The sequence below is a fragment of the Paramisgurnus dabryanus genome, chromosome 11 (genome assembly GCF_030506205.2).
Source record: "Paramisgurnus dabryanus chromosome 11, PD_genome_1.1, whole genome shotgun sequence".
Taxonomy (NCBI): Eukaryota; Metazoa; Chordata; class Actinopteri; order Cypriniformes; family Cobitidae; genus Paramisgurnus; species Paramisgurnus dabryanus.
The window spans coordinates 4,985,311-5,005,866 of NC_133347.1; the positions used below are offsets into that span (position 1 = coordinate 4,985,311).

A 20,556-nucleotide genomic window follows, 5' to 3' on the forward strand; every position below is an offset into this window, starting at 1 on the left:
AACACTTTCACTGCCAGGTTTTTTTTAAGTTACCAGCTAGCGTCTGCATTTTTTATGTATTTCACAAAAATTGAATGTCTTCCATAATTTGTCATAATTTGTTCCTACATTTTTTTGCTTATACCAGGTGAAGCTCGTACAGCACACATACTCCTGTCTGTTCGGGACGTTCCTGTGTAACAGCGGGAAGGAGCGTGAAGACCGACACATCCAGGAAAGGACCTGCTCTGTGTGGTCTCTCCTTAGACCTGCCAACCGCTCCTTCAGAAATATGCTCTACTCGTCCCATTCAGAGACCGTACGTTGAACTTTTCATCACTCCATTTATTTAATTTGACCTCTGTGTCAGACTGTTCTGATCTTTATCTGTGTGTATGCGTGCATGCCTTTCTAATGGAAGACCGAGAGTCCTTTCATTTCCTGTCTATTTAAACTTTTTAGATTGTACTGCCATCATTTTTTTATATAATACTTTATTGTACTTTAGACTTGCAGGTGATTTCAGTTGTATTTTTATTTAAAGTTGATTTATACATCTTGTCTTCTGTTCTTTATTTTTGTGTTAAACTATTTCACATAACGTTAAAGAAAAAATTATTGCATTTTGCGTTTAGAAAAAAATATTTTTAACAGATTTTTTGCATTGCAACTTTATTGCATCATGGTGATGTAACTTTCGGTGGAGGTGCTTTCTTGTCACAAAAAATAATGTCAAAAAATCTTTAAACAGGCTTCACTTTCTTTCAGTCTTTTAGATTGAAGGAGATTAAAGGGATACTTTGAAAATATAAATGACCACATGATTTATTTACCATCAAGCCATCCTTTATGTATTTGATTTATCTTTTCTCAGACTAATACAATTGGACTTGTTCCAAGCTTTATAATGGTAGTAAATGGTGCTTTTGATTTGAAACTGAAAAATGTCCATCCATACTTTACAGAAGTAATCCATAGGGTTTCAGGCAGATAAAAAAGGCCTTCTGAGGGCAATCAATGTCATTTTGAAAGAAAAATATCAATATTTAAAAATGTTAACGTCCCACGCGCTCATGGGAGAGTGCATTTACGTAGTGGCATCATGATGAACGGAAGCTAGTATTTTAGTTTGTCAAGTTTTAAATATTAATTGCATTTATTAACCCCTTGAAGCCGTTTGGTTTGCTTCTGTGAAGAATGAATGGACTTTTTTGTGCCTTTAAATCCGTAGCACCATTTATTAGCATTATAAAGCTGGAAACAGCCAGGACATTTTTTTTATATATCTCAGATTGTGTTTATTTTTAAAAAGATAATCATATACATCAAGGATGACTTGAGAGTGAGTAAATCATGGGGTAATTTTCATTTTTGGATAAACTATCCCTTTAATTAAAGGTAGGGTAACAGATTTGATCCTGAAACATTTTTAGTTATGCTGGTTAAAAGTCTCCTCACATCCTGATAGCAATCACTGTGTTAAGTTGTTTAAATGTATTTGTAAAAATTTATGTCATCTGTGAAAGGCGTAGGACCAAAAAATGTTCAACAAATCATAGATTTCGGTCCGAACGGACGTTTCCTTTTATGTCCCTCAGACGTAAGCGTAATTTGAATTCCCACCGCGCAGCGAGTCCACGCAGATACCATACGTCATCGGCGCGTTCACGTGCGCTCTGTCTGTAAACAGCGAGAACAGCAAACTTTTCTGCTGAATTGACAACCTACACAGGAGCAACAAAACTAAATGCATCTTTTATAACAACAACAACAGCAAAAACTGCCTGGATCAGCAAGAGCAAAAACCCAAATTAACATCAGTAACTTTACTGCTTTTCCGCGAGATGCAAACAGCTACAGGAGGCAAAGGGTCTGAAAGGGTCGTTGCACTGTTTATTTTGGTAAGGTAGGTACGCGATATGTTTGTATTGAGATGGATTCAGATATTCTACTTTGATGAAACGTTGTGTTGCTTATGAAATTTGTGTTCGTTTTCCGGATTAGCATAACGATATAGTTACTACGTCTACACAATCGAACGTGTGCTTAAACTAATTCTGATGTAAACCAGTTGTTTATGTTGGTTATTTTGGAAATGTTATTCACTTTGTACTGCAAAGTTTTCTCACTGGTGAATGAGACATGAGACGTGACCGTCTGATCTGTGCGTGTTCATGTGTTTGGAAGGCGTGACTTTGGATGGCGATTTGACTTGAAGGTGGGATCGGGATTTCATTGCTAGGCGGCTACCGTTAGCATTTTTCAAAATGTGTTACCCTACCTTTAATGTGCTGTCAGTCGACCAATAATCTGCTGTTTCTGCTTAGGTGCTGCATCCCGTATGTCACGTGCGTAATCTTCTGCTATGGACAGGCGTTTACCTCCCCAGTTCTTCACCAACAACCCCTTCGGATGACTCCTGTGCCCCCTACCCTGCACCTGGTGCCAACTCTGAAGATCAGCCCCTGGGCAGGTAATTCAGAGTATGTTGTGCTGAAGCAGCAACTTCATGTGTTTATAATACCTTCCTTAGCTTTACAATCTTGTTAAGAATATTGTGAAACAGTTCAATCATAAAATAAAGCATTTTTCTAAGTTGACATCATTCCACCCATTTTTATCTAAACAGGCGTCCAAAGACTCGCTCATTCGATAACTTGCCCAGCGCTTGTGAAGTTGGAAACCCATTGACCTCAAATCGACGTTCCAGCGATCCCAGTTTAAATGAGAAGTGGCAGGACCATCGCAGGTCTCTGGAACTCAACATTGGGACGGGGGCTGACAGTGCTGCATCTCAAGATCCAGAGGGGAGGGTCAATGGCGTGGAACGTATGGGAACATTGCCCAATGGAGGCACAGAGGATGTCAGGTTGCCAGTGATGGAGGGGGTGGATGATGCGGAGCTGTCCCTGACAGTGGGTGTGGCTATGGGTCAGATGGAAAACATTCTACAGGAAGCAACAAAGGACGACTCCACACCAGATAATCGCAGAGATGCTAAGACAGACCACACTAATGAAACCTCTGTTCAAAAGTGTCCTAATGGCCAGATGAACGATATCGCACATTTGGCAGAGGTTCAGAGCAACAACGGCAATGTTATCGAGACGCAACTAACGGCTACTACTAAATCCGAAAGCCTCGCAGAGAGAAACGTCAATGGACATTGTTCAGAGGATGGAAGTTCAGAGGCCTCTTCTGCTCTCAGCCGAGGTACCTCGGAAAGCCAAGACTCAGCCGAGGAAACCCTACAGGAACCTAACCTCTCTTGTAACGCACCTAATTTCCCACCCAATGGCCTTAGGACTCTCAGTAATGGCTTTGGGGTTGACAAACCACCGCCCGAGAGCCAGGCATCTACCGCTGGACCAGAGATCAGATATGAGGCTCTTGAACAAGCTGAGAAACGGCTTTCCCTATTGGAAAGCTCCACGGAGACGCTTACGGAAGACTTGGGTGTCCGGCCGGAGAGTCTTGGACCTTTGACTATCCCTCACCCTCTTAAAACATTAGCAGAATCCTCGTGCCTCAAACAAGGTCTCGATGCCGAATCTGGCACCACCAGGACTATAAACGACATCCCCAAACGGCCGTCTCTTAGTGCCTTTCCATCCTCTTGTACCTCTGCTGACCCCCATAATCCCACTTGTAACGGAGAATCGCCAGGCCCAGAGCCCTCCACGCCACAGTGGGCACGCACAAACGGGGAACGGACAGCGCTTAGCCGGCAAGTGTCGCTTGCCAGCTGCGGCTCGCTGACTTTAAACGCACGGGGCACCTGCTCCCACCATCGCTGCCTGCATTTGGGATTTCTGGGGCGGCCGAGCTTCACTCCTCCAGAACCGCCTTCGGCCCGGAGCCATTTGGATGATGATGGCTTGACCCTTCACACAGATGTCGTGCAGCAGCGTCTGAGGCAGATCGAGGCCGGTCACCAATTGGAGGTGGAAGCCCTGAAGAGACAGGTACAGGAGCTCTGGAGTCGTCTGGAGAGCCAACAGTCTGCTGGGATGCTGCGCCTCAATGGAGACATGGCAGACGAAGTGGTAAGCATGCTGGTTGTATATACTTTACTATGGTAGTATGCTCCATGATTGTTTGAAATGGGCTCAGGTTTGAACTGGCCACTCAACAACTATTGGGATAAATGGGAATTCTAACAGACATTATAGACCACCATGCTTGTAATTCACCTTTGAAGGAAGGTAGATGTCTAGGAGATGGATATTAACATTTTCATAGTAAAATCATTGAGAAGTGTCTCTGTTCACATGGGCTTGATGTTTTTTTCCTTCTGTCTTTCTGTCAGACCTCTATGGCAGACTCTGACTTTAATCTGGAGCCCAGCTGTTTGTCCCGCTGCAGTACTGAACTCTTTTCTGAGGCCAGCTGGGAGCAGGTGGACAAGCAGGACACTGAGGTACACCTGAGGAGCACACCTAAAAACATTACTGAGGAACACACCTAAGCACACCTGTGGGATACATACCTGTGGATTAGACACCTGAACACACACCTATGAATGCACACCTATGGAGTAGACAGACACCAGTGGGACAGATCTGAAAGCCTGGACAATTGTTTAAATGAACAAGAAGTTTCAGAACTGTTACCAGACTATTTAATTCTTCTTGTTTTAATATTTGCTTTATTTATTTACAAAGTATTTTTGTGATTTAAAAACTATAAGATGTACTATATTTGTTAGATAATCTAAGTTTCTTTGGGATGGTTTCCCGGACAGACCTTAGTTATATTAGGACATTGAAGTAGTTTACAAACATACCTTACCAAAAACATTACTGGTGTGCATCTTGAGACAAAACAATGGCACTGATATGTTTTAAAGTAATGCAGTGCATGCTGTTTTTAATTAAGATGACTCAAACATGCATTTTAGTCTTGGACTAGACTTAAGGCCTGTCCGGGAAACCACCCCTTAAAAATTTAAATAAAGTTTGACTTCAAAACTGACCCTGTTTACCTTCTTAATACACATTCATGATCTGTGTCCCAATACAAAGGCTGGGTCCTGTAAAGGATGCGTCCTCCAAATCGAGTAATTGCACTGCAAATAAATATTTTTAAATTCTTAGTATTTTTTCTTGTTTTCAGTAAAAATATCAAAAAATTCTTAAATTAAGATACTTTTTCTTTATGAGCAATTGACCCAAGAAAATAAGTGTAGTTTTTAGACCAAAAATATCAAATTTAAGTGATTTTGTGCATAAAACAAGCAAAAAATCCGCCAATGGGGTAAGCAAAAAAATCTTGGAAAATTTTTCTTAAACAATAAATGTAAGAAAAATTAGCTTACCCCGTTGGCAGATTTTTTTGCTTGTTTTATGCACAAAATAACTTACATTTTGTATTTTTGGTCTAAAAGCTAGACTTTATTTCTTGGGTTGTTTTTTTTTTAGATATTTTTACTGAAAACAAGACAAAAATACTAAGAAATTTTTTTCCTGAAAATAATTTTTTGGTGACGTAACATGAATTCTTTGAAGGCTAAACAGTGTAAAAATGACTGCAAAAATTAACTTTCTTACTTAGTATTTTTGTCTTTGTTTCAGTACAAATATCTAAAAATTCTTAAATTAAGATGCTTTTTCTCGGTGAGCAAAATGACCTTAGAAAATAAGTAGTTAAAAAATATACACTGCAAAAAAAATTTTTCTAGTTTTTAGAGCAAAAATATAGCATTTTTGTGATTTTGTTCATAAAACGAAGCAAAAAAATCTGAATTTTTCTTAAATTTAGTGTTAAGAAAAATTTTCAAGATTTTTTGCTTACACCATTGGCAGATTTTTTGCTTTGTTTTATGCACAAAATCACTAAAATTTGATATTTTTTGTCTAAAAACTAGACTTATTTTCTTAGGTTGTTTTGCTCATCAAGAAAAAGCATTTAATTTAAGAATTTTTAGATAATTTTACTGAAAACAAGATAAAAATAATAAGATTTTCAATTTTTTCTTGAAAATAATTTTTTGCCGTGTACAATTTAAGTGATTTTCTAAGGTATCTTGATTTAAGAATTTTTTGATATTTGTACTGAAAACAAGACAATAAATCTAAGTAAGAAAGTAATTTTTGCAGTCATTTTTACACTGTTTAGCCTTTAAAGAATCCATAAGTTGCGTTACCTGCTATACGCACCCACCGCGCCTGTCAGCAGGAGACAGCGCAGACTTTTTTTTTATTAAAATAAATATTATTTTTATTTTAAAAAATATGACACGTTGCTGTAGATTAAACTTACAAAAAGTATATCAAATTAATCAACCTTAGAAACCCAACATACAGCAAATAATATTAATTCAGAACATAACCTATAATACTAAAGCAGTGACAAGAACCTTTTTCTGCTTTTTCACACTTTTATTTAATAAAGTTTATTTAATTGTTTTTCTTAAATTATGTAGCCGTAATAGGCACGTAAAGAATCTCGGGATAGCTTTGGCTGTGAAGAATCCTTTCGTTTTATCCTTAGCAGCGCAGAGAAATAAGGAGGCATTTTGAGGCTTCATTTTAAGCATCATTTGAATTGGGACGGCCTTAATAGCCTTCAGTCACGCTGCTGTGACGCAATCGGTCTTTGAATACGTCCTTCAGCCTTCGAATTGGGACACAGCTATTGTCTTATTGTAAACAATTAATCAGTGCATGATATCCCAAAGGAAAAAAAAATTTGATTTCATGATCTTTCATCAACATTTCATAACTTTTATACCGCACAGGCAGGGAAAATAATGTTACCAAGTAATAACATAACCTAGGATGATTCAATCCCTCATCATCAAACAAATTCAGATCAGCTTACCGTAGGTTAAATCCTATTAAATAATCTGTAAAATACAACAGAAATAAGTTGTAATGACGTTTTATGTCATTTATAAAAGGCAGTAAGAAATGTAATTAAGTGTACAAAATAATTTTTGCAGGTGACCCGTTGGTACCCGGACCATCTGGCAGCTCAGTGCTACGGCTGTGAGAAAGGCTTCTGGCTGGCTACTAGAAAGCACCATTGCAGGTAAGACTACAGCACACAAGACACGGGTCTTTATGGACACGAGATATGTGACCTTGGACCACAAATAAAGGTCTTTTTTATTGAGATTTGTACATCATCTAAACAAGCTTTTACTCAAAAATGTACTCAATATAATCATTGTAACAATTTACACAAACTTTTTAAAGTAATATTTACTGCTTTAATTTCAAGTACAACTTGCATACAAAAATAAAATTAAATCTATTTAAGAAACATTTGATAAATGTCACTTAATTATTTTTATTTTAGAAGTTAGATTTATTTTAATCGTTTGGGTAAAGTATATTACTTTTTACATATTGAAGAATTGCTGTCTTAAAATTATTAAATAAATCTTATTTACTGTTGTAGGGTAGATTGTATTCACTGTTTGTTATTTTCTTTTACATAGTTGTATGGACTAAGTTACTCTTAGTGTTATAAATGGCATAACACAAAATTCTATAAGTCTGTCATTGAATAAACTTGATTATCTACAGAAACACACACACAAAACTGCGTTCATTGTCAGTACTTTGGAGAGAAATACAATAAAATGTGCTGAACAGGGTTCATGTAAGTAAATTAACTTACAGTGACTTCACAAAATTATAATTTACAACAAAACAACATTAATAATATAAAAGCCTAAACCTCTCTGACATATTATTAACAACTTTTAATCAGTTCTTAAATGATCTTTATTTGATTAAATAATCAAAAAGTTTCAATCGCAATGGATTATGGGTATTCCTTATAACATATACTGATTATTTTAAGTTAATTTTACTTGAATGTTTTAGTTTAACGGATTTTATAAGCTTAAAAGTTTAAATAAATGAATAAAAAAAAATAAGCAGACTTGAACGTGCTACACTGCAAAAAAGATTTTCAAGAAAGAAAATTCTTAGTGTTAAATATGTAAAAATATCCAATTTAAGTGATTTTGTCCATAAAACAAGCAAAAAAAAAAATCTTTCCTGAAATTAGTGTTTAAGAAAAATGTTCAAGATTTTTTTGCTTACCCCATTGACAGATTTGCATGTTTTATACACAAATTCACTTAAATTTGATATTTTTGGTCTAAAAACTAGACTTATTTTCTTGGGTCGTTTTGCTCATCAAGAAAAAGCATTTTAATGTAAGAATTTTTAGATATTTTTACTGAAAACAAGACAAAAATACCAATAATTTTTTTTCTTGAAAATACTTTTTTTGCAGTGTAGTTTTTGATAAAAATTTACTTAAATAATACAAGAAAATGTATAATAAGACTTGCTATTCCCACACAGTTCGTTTTGTACATTAATTTATTGTGTATTTATTTATAATTTTTCTTAGGAAAATATACTTCTCAATAAATGTTTATATTACTGTGTAGAAATTATGAGAGTTAATCTAATATATTTTACTAGAGATCGGTTCATGAGATCGTCAAATTTAGCGAGTACCAATCGAGTCATTTAATGCGATGATCGACCGATACCTATCTGAGACCAAAATCGGAGGATCCCTACTTTTAGCATAAAAAAATAAATAGTTTTGACCCATACAATGTATTGTTGGCTATTGCTACAAATATACCCGTGTGACTTATGACTGCTTTTGTGGTCCAACGTCACAACAACAGAAAATAACTCGATATGAATATAGCAACAACTGAATGATTTCAATACTTTCACATGTTATATAAAGTTAAAGTTTTGGGTTGATGCAAATTTGCATATCACAATATCGTGCAGCCCTATTTGTCTCTTTGTTTCCTTGCTGTTGACTTATTTTCTTACCATTGCTGAAACCTTTTATATGTCTCTATAATTTTTCTGCCTTCGGTCAATCAACATTTTAGCATTTCCTCATAACTCGATGCAGCATTTGTAAACACAGATGGGAAGTACTCTCGAGTCAACATGTTAAACAAACAATAGTGATAAAGTGAAAAAAGCTGTATCACAGACAGGAAAAGTTTGTGCTAATATCAAGCATGGTTTCAATATTACAGTGATGTCATGTTTTAAGTCGTGATGTCATGCCCACATACTGTAGGCAGCAACCTTTTAAGACTACCAGTGTACTTTTCCATAGCTTTTAGTGCGTACGTTTCTCTCGTTCACCATTTACACTATTCTGGGATAGTCTTCTTTATAAACACACATGTGACGGGCTAAATAGAGAAGCTCATGGGTTTCGTAACAGAGCTGAAGTCTTGATTTTTTCCCTATCACAGAGGCAGGGAGCACATGGATGAGGTTTGGTGAGAATTGTCTCTCTCTCTCTCTCTTTCTTGGGCTCATTCACAGTCTGTTAATCCTGCATCGCTTCAGTGTTTTGCTAATCCTCCTCTACTCCTCTCCGTCTCCTCATGGGGATGAAACGGCTCAGATGCATGTCTGTTGATGTTAGGGTCCCGTTATATTTTTATAGGTATCAGAGAGTGGCGTCTCTTGGGGAACAGAGCTGTTGCACATTTACCCTGTGACCCGGGTTTATCGACTGAAATAGGTGTTGATGTGGTCATATATTAATGAGCTTATGGTTTTTAACATCATGAAAATCACGTTATTAATTCTGTTATCAAAGGGTAACTTATCTGTGACCCAGAAATACAGTTTTCTTTCTGTTTTTGCATGTGCATTTGTTTATCACGTGAGTGGTTATTAAAATGGGCTGCATGTTTTGAGTTTGAACAAATGTGTGGTTTATGACACGCAGCGTGTGAAGTTGATGGATGATTTGAAGCACCCCGGTGAATCTGCATGTGTTTGGTCCAGAATAAGACTTTATTCCTCAACCCTGAACACTTTAACACCTGTTGTTGACATATTGAAGATATAATAGAGCTTGAGGTCTTTTTTTAATGTGTATTTTTATTTGCTTTTTAACTCATTCCCCGCCAGCCATTTTTTGAAAAGTTGCCCCCCAGCATTTTTTGTGATTTTCACAAAAGTTTCTTCTAAAAATACACTGCAAAAAAAGATTTTTAAGAAAAAAAAATCTTAGTATTTTTGTCTTGTTTTCAGTAAAAATATCAAAAAATTCTTAAATTAAGATGCTTTTTCTTGATGAGCAAAACGACCCAAGAAAATAAGTCTAGTTTTTAGACCAAAAATATTAAATTTAAGTGATTTTTATATCAAATTTAAGTGATGCATAAAACCAGCAAAAAAAATCTGCCAATGGGCTAAGCAGTTTTTTTCTTGAATTTTTCTTTAATTTAGTGTAGATTTTTTTGCTTACCCCATTGGCAGATTTTTTTTGCTTGTTTTATGCACAAAATCACTTAATTTTATATTTTTGGTCTAAAAACTAGACTTATTTTCTTGGGTTGTTTTGCTCATCAAGAAAAAGCATCTTAATTTAAGAATTTTTTGATATTTTTATTCTTTTTCTTAAATATATATATATATATATATGCAGTGTATACTTTTTCTTGATGAGCAAAATGACCTAAGAAAATAATTCTAGTTTTTAGACAAAAACATACAATTTAAGTAAATTTGTGCTTAAAACAAGCAAACATATCTGCCAATGGGGTTAGAAAAAAAAATCTAAAAATAAGATTTCTTTTTTCTTAAAGGACAAGTTCGGTATTTTAGACTTAAAGCCCTGTTTTCAGATTGTTTATGGTGAAATAGAACGGTTTTGACTGAAATTTCGACATTTTCGGCTGCCCTGAGAATTTTCGCGTGTTTGTGTTTCAGCTCAGACCTCTACAATGGGTTTAATGGTGCACTGGAACAATCCTTCCTAAAATGCATTAAACTTTCGTTTACAAAGACGTGAAACTCACCGAGTGGTCAGGGGTGTTCACTGATATGCTCACACAAAAATCGCTCCAAAAGACGCATTCCAACAGGTTTTATCGTAGTTTTTACCAACTCCATTGACATGTATTAGATGTGCTGTGAGGTACGGTATTACTCCGCGCCGGGAACTTTGTTTCTATTCTTGCAATTGGCAAAGGCGGATTAGCGCCACCACCTGGGCTGGAGTGTTTATTATTCAAGCTCTAAGCGGAAGAATGTACGGGTGTGAGGCGTTTGGAAAAATAGGTCCATAAGTTAACAACGAATGCTAAAACAGCTGTTGGAAAGCATCTTTTGCAGCGATTTTTGTGTGAGCATATCAGTGAACACCCCTGACCACTCGGTGAGTTTCACGTCTTTGTAAACGAAAGTTTAATGCATTTTAGGAAGGATTGTTCCAGTGCACCTATAAACCCATTGTAGAGGTCTGAGCTGAAACACAAACACGCGAAAATTCTCAGGGCAGCCGAAAATGTCGAAATTTCAGTCAAAACCGTTCTATTTCATCATAAACAATCTGAAAACAGGGCTTTAAGTCTAAAATACCGAACTTGTCCTTTAAACATTTAATTTAAGCAAAATTTTCTCACCCCATTGGCAGATAATTTTTTCTTGTTTTAAGCACAAATTCACTTAAATTGTGTAGTTTTTGTCTGAAAACTAGAATTATTTTCTTACATCATACATCTTGATTTAAGAATTTTTTCATATTTCTATTGAAAACAAGACAAAAATACTAAGTAAGAAAGTTATTTTTTGCAGTGTATAAACATACAAATATATCAAATGAAAGAACAGACCCTCTGCTTTCAAACAAACAAACAAAACGGGGAAAATACATTTTATCCTATCTATATTTTTCAGATTCAGAGCGATTATCAAAACATACACAGAGTTTAAAATGAGTAAATAAAGTTCTGGCTTCAATTATTTTCATAAATTGGGTAAGTGCCATCTAGTGGATTATCGCGGTATTACAGATTAACTTAAAAATTCTTCAGAAACACGTTCTTTAGCAAATGTTGACGATAAGACTCGTCAATGGCAGGGAAAGAGTTAATCAAATGAGACTGCTAATAGATTAAAATAATAGCAGTTATTCTCATAATTATTTTAAATATGAAATGATGTATTTTGGATAAATGATGTGCATACTTTTGAAAAGCGAACAGTGACCAAAAACATGTAAATAGCACATGCAAGGCTTTATTTCAGCACTATATTCATTAAGTCTGTGCCCAAGTTAAAAATATAAATGTTTTTATCCGTTTTCTTTCTAAATTCTTCCTTTCTCTGTTTTTTTCCTCCCCACCTTTAGGAATTGTGGGAATGTGTTCTGTGCCAGCTGTTGCGATCAGAAGATCCCGGTGCCAAGCCAGCAGTTGTTCGAGCCCAGTCGCGTGTGCAAGTCGTGTTTTAGCAACCTGGAGACCCTGGCACCATCTCTGGAGATAGAGCTGGATAAACCCATTACGGCCAGCTCCAACTAATCTCAGAACAGAAACAGGTCAAGCCAGCTGGTTCAGAGAAGAGACTGTTTTGTGGGTAGTCACTTTTTTGCGAAGGTAGGAAACTACCTGAAGGGAATGGTGTGTGTATATACGGGACGGAGCGAGAGGAGGATGCTTTGCACTTTCAGTTAGAGACTGCTGAACTTATTTGCGGGAGCGATTGAAAGCTTGTCTTCATTTATGATGAAACTTGTCCTGTCCCTGCTGCGTAAAGCTGCGCAAGTGGATGGTGCAACATCAATTTTTTTTAATAGGATTTCCTCATCTCACGAAGATATTAGATTTCAGTGGTGTTCTTGGGAATGCCGCACGGGGAAAGGTGCTTCTTGGACAAGGCCGCAACGTCCTAGCTTTGATTTTGAGTTCTCATCTTTATCTATCAACTCCTAATATATCCATTTCTTTGGTTTATCAGGGTTTCTCTTTTTTTATTGAGGAAGAAAAAGGAGTAGAAACCTGTTTTCCCCCTCTCTTTTTTTATTTTTTTATTCTCAGCACAGGTCTATTGGCGTCAAATTCTGGACAGCCCTTTCACACATACACATTACCTGATTAATGACTGTTTGTTAGTAACTCCATACAATGGTCATGGATGTGCTTGAATATCATTCACCTTTTCTCTCCAATGTAGAGACAGAAACCGATGTCATCATGGACCGCTAGATGGCGCTCTTGGCTTTCTGATCAGCAGAGACTTTATCACTCTAATGCATTTTTTGTAACATAAATGCAAGACAAAATAATGAGATAATATATAAGAATGAGACGTATAGCATTTAAGATGAGAAATTGTATAGAATTCTTGAATAGTGGCTCACTAAATTAGTTACCACATATAAGTTGTCTGTTTTCCCCAGTTGTAGTCACTTGGGGTTTTCGTTGTTATTTCATTTTTTTCTTCTTTTTTTGCGCTAAAAGAAGAATCTGAATGGCGTATATATATTTGAGAGGTATTTTATTTGAAATGCTGCAGATGGCCCCAGATAATTTTTTTTTTTTTCAATTTTTTAACACTTATTTATTGCCATCTTTTTGGAGTATGTTCGGTCTTGACATTTGATTGACAGGATAATCAGTGTTGATTGGTAATTGGATGTGTGTGAGCTGCACTGAATATAGATATCCCAAAAAATACACCAACATTCCCACTTCCATACACACATTTGGTATTTTTATCACTTTTATTTAAGAAATGATACACAAATTATAATCTGATTATTTTGCTTACACCCTCCTGTTTTTTTTCTTTGCAAAGGTTTATTTCAAGAATTCCCATCGCCAACATATGAGGAATGAGTACAGTTGTCTATATTTACTCGCACTTACTGATTTTTCAATCTGATATTGCTCTTTTTATTTTCAATTTGTATAATCTTCATACACATTAACCGACCACATCTGTTTTAGAAAATACAATGCAACACCTTAAAAGCATCACAACTGTACTCCATTTGATTTCTCAGTTAGGAGAGATATGAGTGCTAGTAAATAATGACACAACCTGTTGAATTCAAAGTGGTGACAAAAGTCGTCATCTGATCCTTTAGTGAAATTCGTGAAGGTTTGGATTTCTTGCTAGGCGTTAATTCTCCTGACTGATGATATCTGCACCTCTTCAGAAGTAAAGCGTGTTGTGGATTCAGTGTAAACAGTGGATCTGCTTTTGCATAAACGCCAATCCATGAATGTGAATTTTTTTCCAGCACAGGAAATCCCATGGTTTATATTTTGCACATTGGTAACCATCAGAAATAGACACTGTTGCAGACCTCTATAAGAATAAAAGTGGAATTCCAATCTAACCATCTCAAACTGTGTGCTTCTGTGTCTTGTGGAAATAAGCATCTGTCTGGGAATTTTATTTAAAAAAAATTAACATGTTACCAATAAAAAAATTTTTGGTTATCAATGTCACTTTTAAAGGGAGAAAATGTAAGTTGAAATTTTTTTTAGGCATTACCAATAAACATGTTAAGCTTATCACTGTCGCTTACAGGGAAAAAATTTAAGTTTGAAAAAAGTTTTTGGTACAGAGGAACCAATATGAACAAAAGTGTACCCCAGTGAAACCTTTTTCTGAGTGTGTACTTGCTGGTATATTTTTAATACATTTGACTTGAAGAATTTATGATGATTTATGATTGTAATAAATACTGCTAGCAGGTATAAGCACACATCAATGTCAATCTGAAGATCTGGAAATGAAACACTCGTGACACAAAAAGAATTTTAGACAAAATATAAGTGTATATGGCTCATACTTTAATAGTCTTTAATATAGTCAAATCATTTCTTTACAATAAGAAAGTTCAAAGCAGCCTCGTTTAAAAACATCAATTATTAATGATTATAACATGACAGACGTCCCAAAACCAGGTGAGAATTTACTCATGCGTTTGATGATGTCACTCAAACAAGCCTCTTATCCGAGCTGTGTTTCGTATGTAAATGACATAAGTTCTTCTATAAACCCTGAGGGTCTACCGGACATGATTTTACTTCACAGCTCAACAGGACGTCCATACACTAAACGGCAGAGAGCTTTTCTGCTGTCGCGAGTGTCGACAAAAGCTTTGTTTAATTTTGAACAAAACACAGTAGGTTTACTTGAACATCACAAGGACACTTGTAGCGAGAACATGACGCGTCTCCTTGAAAAGATTCACAAGCTTAGACTCTATTAGCATAAAAATATACAATGTGCAGTAAGTTTGACAATGTCTAAAGTTAACTATAGAAAACTGCCCAAAATGTCATGAGCATAGATGGACATAAAACCTTGTCTGTACTTTTCTGTAGGAAACCCATTTCAACTGTCTATACAAACGGTGTTATAGCATAAAAATAGACTTCGTTACTTCATCGATCGAGATCCTTTTAAAAAACATCACCATATTTACAATATTAGTGTCTTACTGCTGTTGTACCCGGTTATGATGGGTTTAATAAAAGCTCGGTCTACAACATTTGTGGCATTCTGTTCTATATATCTTTCCTAAAAAATAAATAAATAAATCTTAAAGTACAGTTTCAACAGCATAATCTTACACAAAATAAAATTGCTTTTCATTGCACAGCTTCCAATGTTTTACCTCGCTAACTTTATCATAATAGTTTCATTTGTGGCCAGGGGTCAATTTAATGAAATTGAGATTTATACATCATCCGAAACTTAATGAGCCTTTCATTGCTGTATGGTTTGTTAGGATAGGACCAGATTTGGCTAAGATACAACTATTGGAAAACCTGGAATCTAACCCAGACAGCCGTTGACTCCGTGCTGGATCTGCGGCTTAGGCACAGAGTCGTCTGCTGTCAGGGAAGGGTAAAAAATCTAAATATTGATCAAATATTTTTTTAAATATTGATAAATGTTGTCCAAATGAAGTCCTTTGCAACACATATTACTAATGATAAATATAGTTTTTATATATTTTCGGTAAAAAATTATTTTATATCTTTAATTAATATCCAAATGATTTTTCAATAAAATATATAATTTTTAATATATAAATCTATAATTCAGCCAATGACTATTGGCCGTGAGCACACTGGTGCTAGACTGCAAAAAAATGATTTTCAAGAAAAAAATTCTTAGTATTTTTGTCTTGTTTTCAGTAAAAAGATCTAAAAATTCTTAAATTAAGATGCTTTTTCTTAATGAGCAAAACGACAAAAAGAAGTCTAGTTTTTAGACCAAAAATATAAAATTTCAGTAATTTTGTGCATAAAACAAGCAAAAAAAAAAAAACTGCCAATGGGGTAAGCAAAAAATCTTGAACAATTTTCTTAAACATTAAATTGAAGAAAAATTCGATTTATCTATTGGCAGATTTTTTTGCCTGTGTTACGCACAAAATCACTTAAATTTGATATTTTGGTCTAATATCTAGACTTATTTCCTTGGGTCGTTTTGCTCATCAAGAAAAAGCATCTTAATTTAAGAATTTTTAGATATTTTTACTGAAAACAAGACAAAAAAACTAAGATTTTTTTTCTTGAAAATCATTTTTTTGCAGTGTATATGTCTGCTATAATTTTGACCCACACTGCAAAAAAAGATTTTCAAGAAAAAAAATTCTTAGTATTTTTGTCTTGTTTTCAGTAAAAATATTTAAAAGTTCTTAAATTAAGATGCTTTTTCTTGATGAGCAAAACGACCCAAGAAAATAAGTCTAGTTTTTAGATCAAACATATCAAATTTCAGTGATTTTGTGCATAAAACAAGCAAAAAAAATCTGCCAATGGGGTAAGCAAATTTTTCTTGAATTTAGTGTTTAAGAAAAATGTTCAAGATTTTTTGCTTCCCCCATTTGGCAGATTTTATTTGCTTGTTTTATGCACAAAATCACTTAAATTTGATATTTTTGGTCTAAAAACTGGACTTATTTCTACATAAAGAAAAATATATTTTTTATATTTTTACTGAAAACAAGACAAAAATACTATTTTTTTTCTTGAAAATCATTTTTGCAGTGTATATGTCTGCTATATTTTTTAACCAACACTGCAAAAAAAGATTTTCAAGAATTTTTTATTCGTATTTTTCTCTTGTTTCAGTAAAAATATTGAAACATTCTTAAATGAAGATGCTTTTTCTTGATAAGCAAAACGAGCCAAGAAAATAAATCTAGTTTTTAAATGAAAAATATCAAATTTAAGTGATTTTGTGCATATAACAAGCAAAAAAAAAAAAAAAAAAACTGCCAAAGGGGTAAGCAAAAAATCTTGAACAATTTTCTTAAACACTAAATTGAAGAAAAATGTGATTTATCTATTGGCAGATTTTTTTGCTCGTTTTACGCACAAAATCACTTAAATTTGATGTTTTTGGTTTAATATCTAGACTTATTTCCTTGGGTCGTTTTGCTCATCAAGAAAAAGCATCTTAATTTAAGAATTTTTAGATTTTTTTACTGAAAACAAGATAAAAAAACTAAGATTTTTTTTCTTGAAAATCTTTTTTTATTTGCAGTGTATATGTCTGATATAATTTTGACCCACACTGCAAAAAAAGATTTTCAAGAAAAAAAATTCTTAGTATTTTTGTCTTGTTTTCAGTAAAAAGATCTAAAAATTCTGTTTAAGAAAAATGTTCAAGATTTTTTTCTTACCCCATTGGCAGATTTTTTTGCTTGTTTTATGCACAACATCACTTAAATTTGATATTTTTGGTCTAAAAACTAGACTTATTTCTACATCAAGAAAAATATATTTTTTTATATTTTTACTGAAAACAAGACAAAAATACTATTTTTTTTTCCTTGAAAATAATTTTTTGCAGTGTATATGTCTGCTATATTTTTGACCCACACTGCAAAAAAAGATTTTCAAGAAATTTTTTCGTATTTTTGTCTTGTTTTCAGTAAAAATATCTAAACATTCTTAAATTAAGATGCTTTTTCTTGATGAGCAAAACGACCCAAGAAAGTAAGTCTAGATTTTAGACCAAAAATATCAAATTTAAGTGATTTTGTGCATAAAACAAGCAAAAAAAAAACATCTGCAAATGGGGTAAGCAAAATTTTCTTGAATTTAGTGTTTAAGAAAAATGTTTAAGATTTTTTTTTTACCCCATTGACAGATTTTTTTTGCTTGTTTTATGCACAAAATCACTTAAATTTGATATTTTTGGTCTAAAAACTAAACTTATTTCTATATTAAGAAAAATAATTATTTGATATTATTAATACTAAGAATTTTTTTTCTTGAAAATATTTTTTTGCAGTGAATACAGTGCATTTTTGGCTATTGCTATAAATATACCTGTGCAACTTATGTCACATTAACATCTTCAGTTGTAACATTTGATCAAAATATTAGGTGTTTTTAAATGTGCTTAATAAATAAATGTACATTATGCCACAAATGCTGAATGAACAGAACCTACACTGTTTTCTTAGGGGCTTTCCCAAAACTGGCATTGTGTTTCTATACAATCTGCATCATAAACGGTTACAACAAGTTTTCAACATTAGCAAAATGTCCTAGATACAATATTTTGGCTGCAGGTGAAAGCATGGCTCTTTTCACGGTTACAGGCATGAGATGATTCGGTCGAGTGTTACACGAAGCGCCTGTTAAAACGGCACGGCCATCCACGCGGGAAGTGGACGATGGCTCTTAGGTCTTCTCTCCTGGACGATCTCAAACCGATGACTGGTCCCAAACCTACACCGCCACCAGGATAGAGAGGTCACAAACTTCTGTTTGACGATGATCAGTTCAGAAACATCATTACTGCTTCAAAGGACGCCGATTTTAACAGTCTCCTGACGTCCCACAGATATTTCTAATGGCCGGACATTAACCTGAACTGTGCATCCGCCATGGCAAGCCATAATTTAACTTAAAATAAAAACATCTTAGCAGGACATGTTCATGTATTTGTGCATGCATGAACATGGTCAAACCTGATGTTTGTATCCCTAAAAGGATACACAGTTTACGTGGCAGTGTCGCATGCGTACCTTGTTGACGGGCGTAAGCTGGGTGCGCACGGAGCTCGAGTGAAGGCGTGAGCGCTCTCGGTCTCTCTCGCTGCCGCTGCTCTCGAAGCGACCGGGTGATCTCTCCCTGCGGCTGTCTAGCATAGCTCGACCGGGCGATTTCTCGCGGTCCAGAGGCCGGGCTGGAGATTTGTCCCTCCGGAACTCGGTGCGGCCCTCGCGGTAGCGGTGAGGAGTGCTGGGCTCCCGGTGCAGCGGCCCCTCCTGGGTCCCGGGACCCGAGGCCAGGCGCTTGGAGATGTGCTCGTTATAGGTGGGGGGACCACGCTTGTTCGGGCTGCTGTGGAGGTCAAAGTTACGACTAAATGATCACTGCACGGATTTGATCGTGTACAATTACGCTTGTTGGTTGCATGAACTTAGCTTAGACTTCTGGCTCGGATTATCGAGCCAGAACCCTTCATATGATATACTGGCATAAATAATTGTCACCTCCTGCTGGAAGCGGTCCTCTGGAGCTCCCCGGACTCACGCACCAGACTGCCCTTGCAGCAGATCACCCGCAGTTTGTTCTGATAGGAGGACGCCAGATAGATGGCACCCGATGATATCGCCGGGCCCAGGTAACGCGGGTTAGGAATATCCAGGTGTACCAGAGCAGGAGGCCTGTTTAAAACAAAATTCGCTCAGTCTTAAGATCACAATTCATTTAATTGCACGTTGCATGTTTAGTTCGTACCCAAGAGCGGCGTGTCCCTGAATCTCAATAACGTCCAGGGAGTTGAAGTAGGAGACAAAAAGATACGGCTCTCTGAATGCTGTGGAAAAGACAAATGCTAATTCAGACCCTGAAGGTTTTGACTTGTAAGTTCATCATTACATTCATTATAAACTTTTTTAAAGGAGAACTAGCTACCAAACGTCAGAGGCATTCGACACCATTTAAGGTCATCGGGGCGACTTCTTCGACCATAGGCGTCCACAAACACGCCAATCTCTGTTGTCACAATTACAAAATGTAAAGATCTTTGCAGAATGCATACTATTTTAATATTTAATATTAGCGTGCACAAAATGCGGATCTGATGCGATCTGACCGTGAAAGCAGAGCAGATATTCTTCCTTCTGCGGGATGCTGGACACCTGGACGATGGCAATGGGAAAACTGTGGGCCGATCCAGTCAACACAGACGACGCCAGCGACACGTCATTCTTGTCCAGGAATTCTGCCAAAAACAGCCAATCATGCAAAACACAGCTAACATGATGCACAGTTAGAAAGTATAATCATGTGCCAGCCGGTCCCAATGAGATATCTGCACAGAAATATGCAAATGACTACAGCTCATATAAGCAAGGATTTATGGCTTTTATATCTTATGTAAGGGAAAATGTAGAGGCAGCCGGTAGTTATCGGGAAATAAGCCCCGACAGTGTGAAGGGGCTTATTTCGCAATAACTACCGGCTGCCTCTACATTATCCCGCTTATTACACGGCTACTTGCTACATAAGAAAAAAACTGGACATGAATATGAATTTGAAACATTTTATTGGCATATTTGTTTTAAATTAAAGTTTTTATCCTTCCGCGAAACTTTGCACAGATGCATAAAATGATCGTAATACCTTATTAAGATCCTCTGCTTCATACTTGTCTGTCTCCATTTTTTTCTCTTTAACCAGTCTTTGAGAAGTTTTAATGCCCATACTGTATTTTTTTTGTGTGTTGGCTTCGTAGCTGTCATGCTCTATTTTGTCAAGTTCAGTCTCAGTAAGCT

The 20,556-nt window shown here is 35.7% G+C and overlaps 2 protein-coding genes across 11 annotated transcripts in view; one reads left to right on the forward strand and one right to left on the reverse strand.

Moving 5' to 3' along the window:
• Nucleotides 1–14,130, forward strand: part of mtmr3 (myotubularin related protein 3) — a 43,093-nt gene extending 28,963 nt beyond the window's left edge. For 2 of the 5 annotated variants that reach the window (XM_065248266.1, XM_065248267.1), the window contains 7 exons: nt 128–298; nt 2,307–2,452; nt 2,609–4,025; nt 4,289–4,399; nt 6,923–7,011; nt 9,239–9,265; nt 12,136–14,130. In XM_065248266.1, coding sequence (XP_065104338.1) covers nt 128–298; nt 2,307–2,452; nt 2,609–4,025; nt 4,289–4,399; nt 6,923–7,011; nt 9,239–9,265; nt 12,136–12,307 — 2,133 coding nt within the window. In that variant the 3' untranslated portion in view covers nt 12,308–14,130. The remainder of the gene's footprint in view (nt 1–127; nt 299–2,306; nt 2,453–2,608; nt 4,026–4,288; nt 4,400–6,922; nt 7,012–9,238; nt 9,266–12,135) is intronic. The other 3 variants (XM_065248268.1, XM_065248269.1, XM_065248270.1) reach the window with 2 other exon arrangements.
• Nucleotides 14,131–17,944: 3,814 nt separating this feature from the next.
• citb (citron rho-interacting serine/threonine kinase b) overlaps nt 17,945–20,556 on the reverse strand; it is an 86,240-nt gene continuing 83,628 nt past the window's right edge. For 2 of the 6 annotated variants that reach the window (XM_065248276.2, XM_065248273.2), the window contains 6 exons: nt 19,875–20,003; nt 19,694–19,774; nt 19,517–19,595; nt 19,270–19,443; nt 18,799–19,114; nt 17,946–18,499 (listed from right to left, as the gene is read on the reverse strand). In XM_065248276.2, the coding sequence (XP_065104348.1) occupies nt 18,476–18,499; nt 18,799–19,114; nt 19,270–19,443; nt 19,517–19,595; nt 19,694–19,774; nt 19,875–20,003 (803 nt within the window). In that variant the 3' untranslated portion in view covers nt 17,946–18,475. Of the gene's footprint in view, nt 19,118–19,269; nt 19,444–19,516; nt 19,596–19,693; nt 19,775–19,874; nt 20,004–20,556 lie in introns of all 6 variants that reach the window. The other 4 variants (XM_065248275.2, XM_065248272.2, XM_065248271.2 and 1 more) reach the window with 2 other exon arrangements.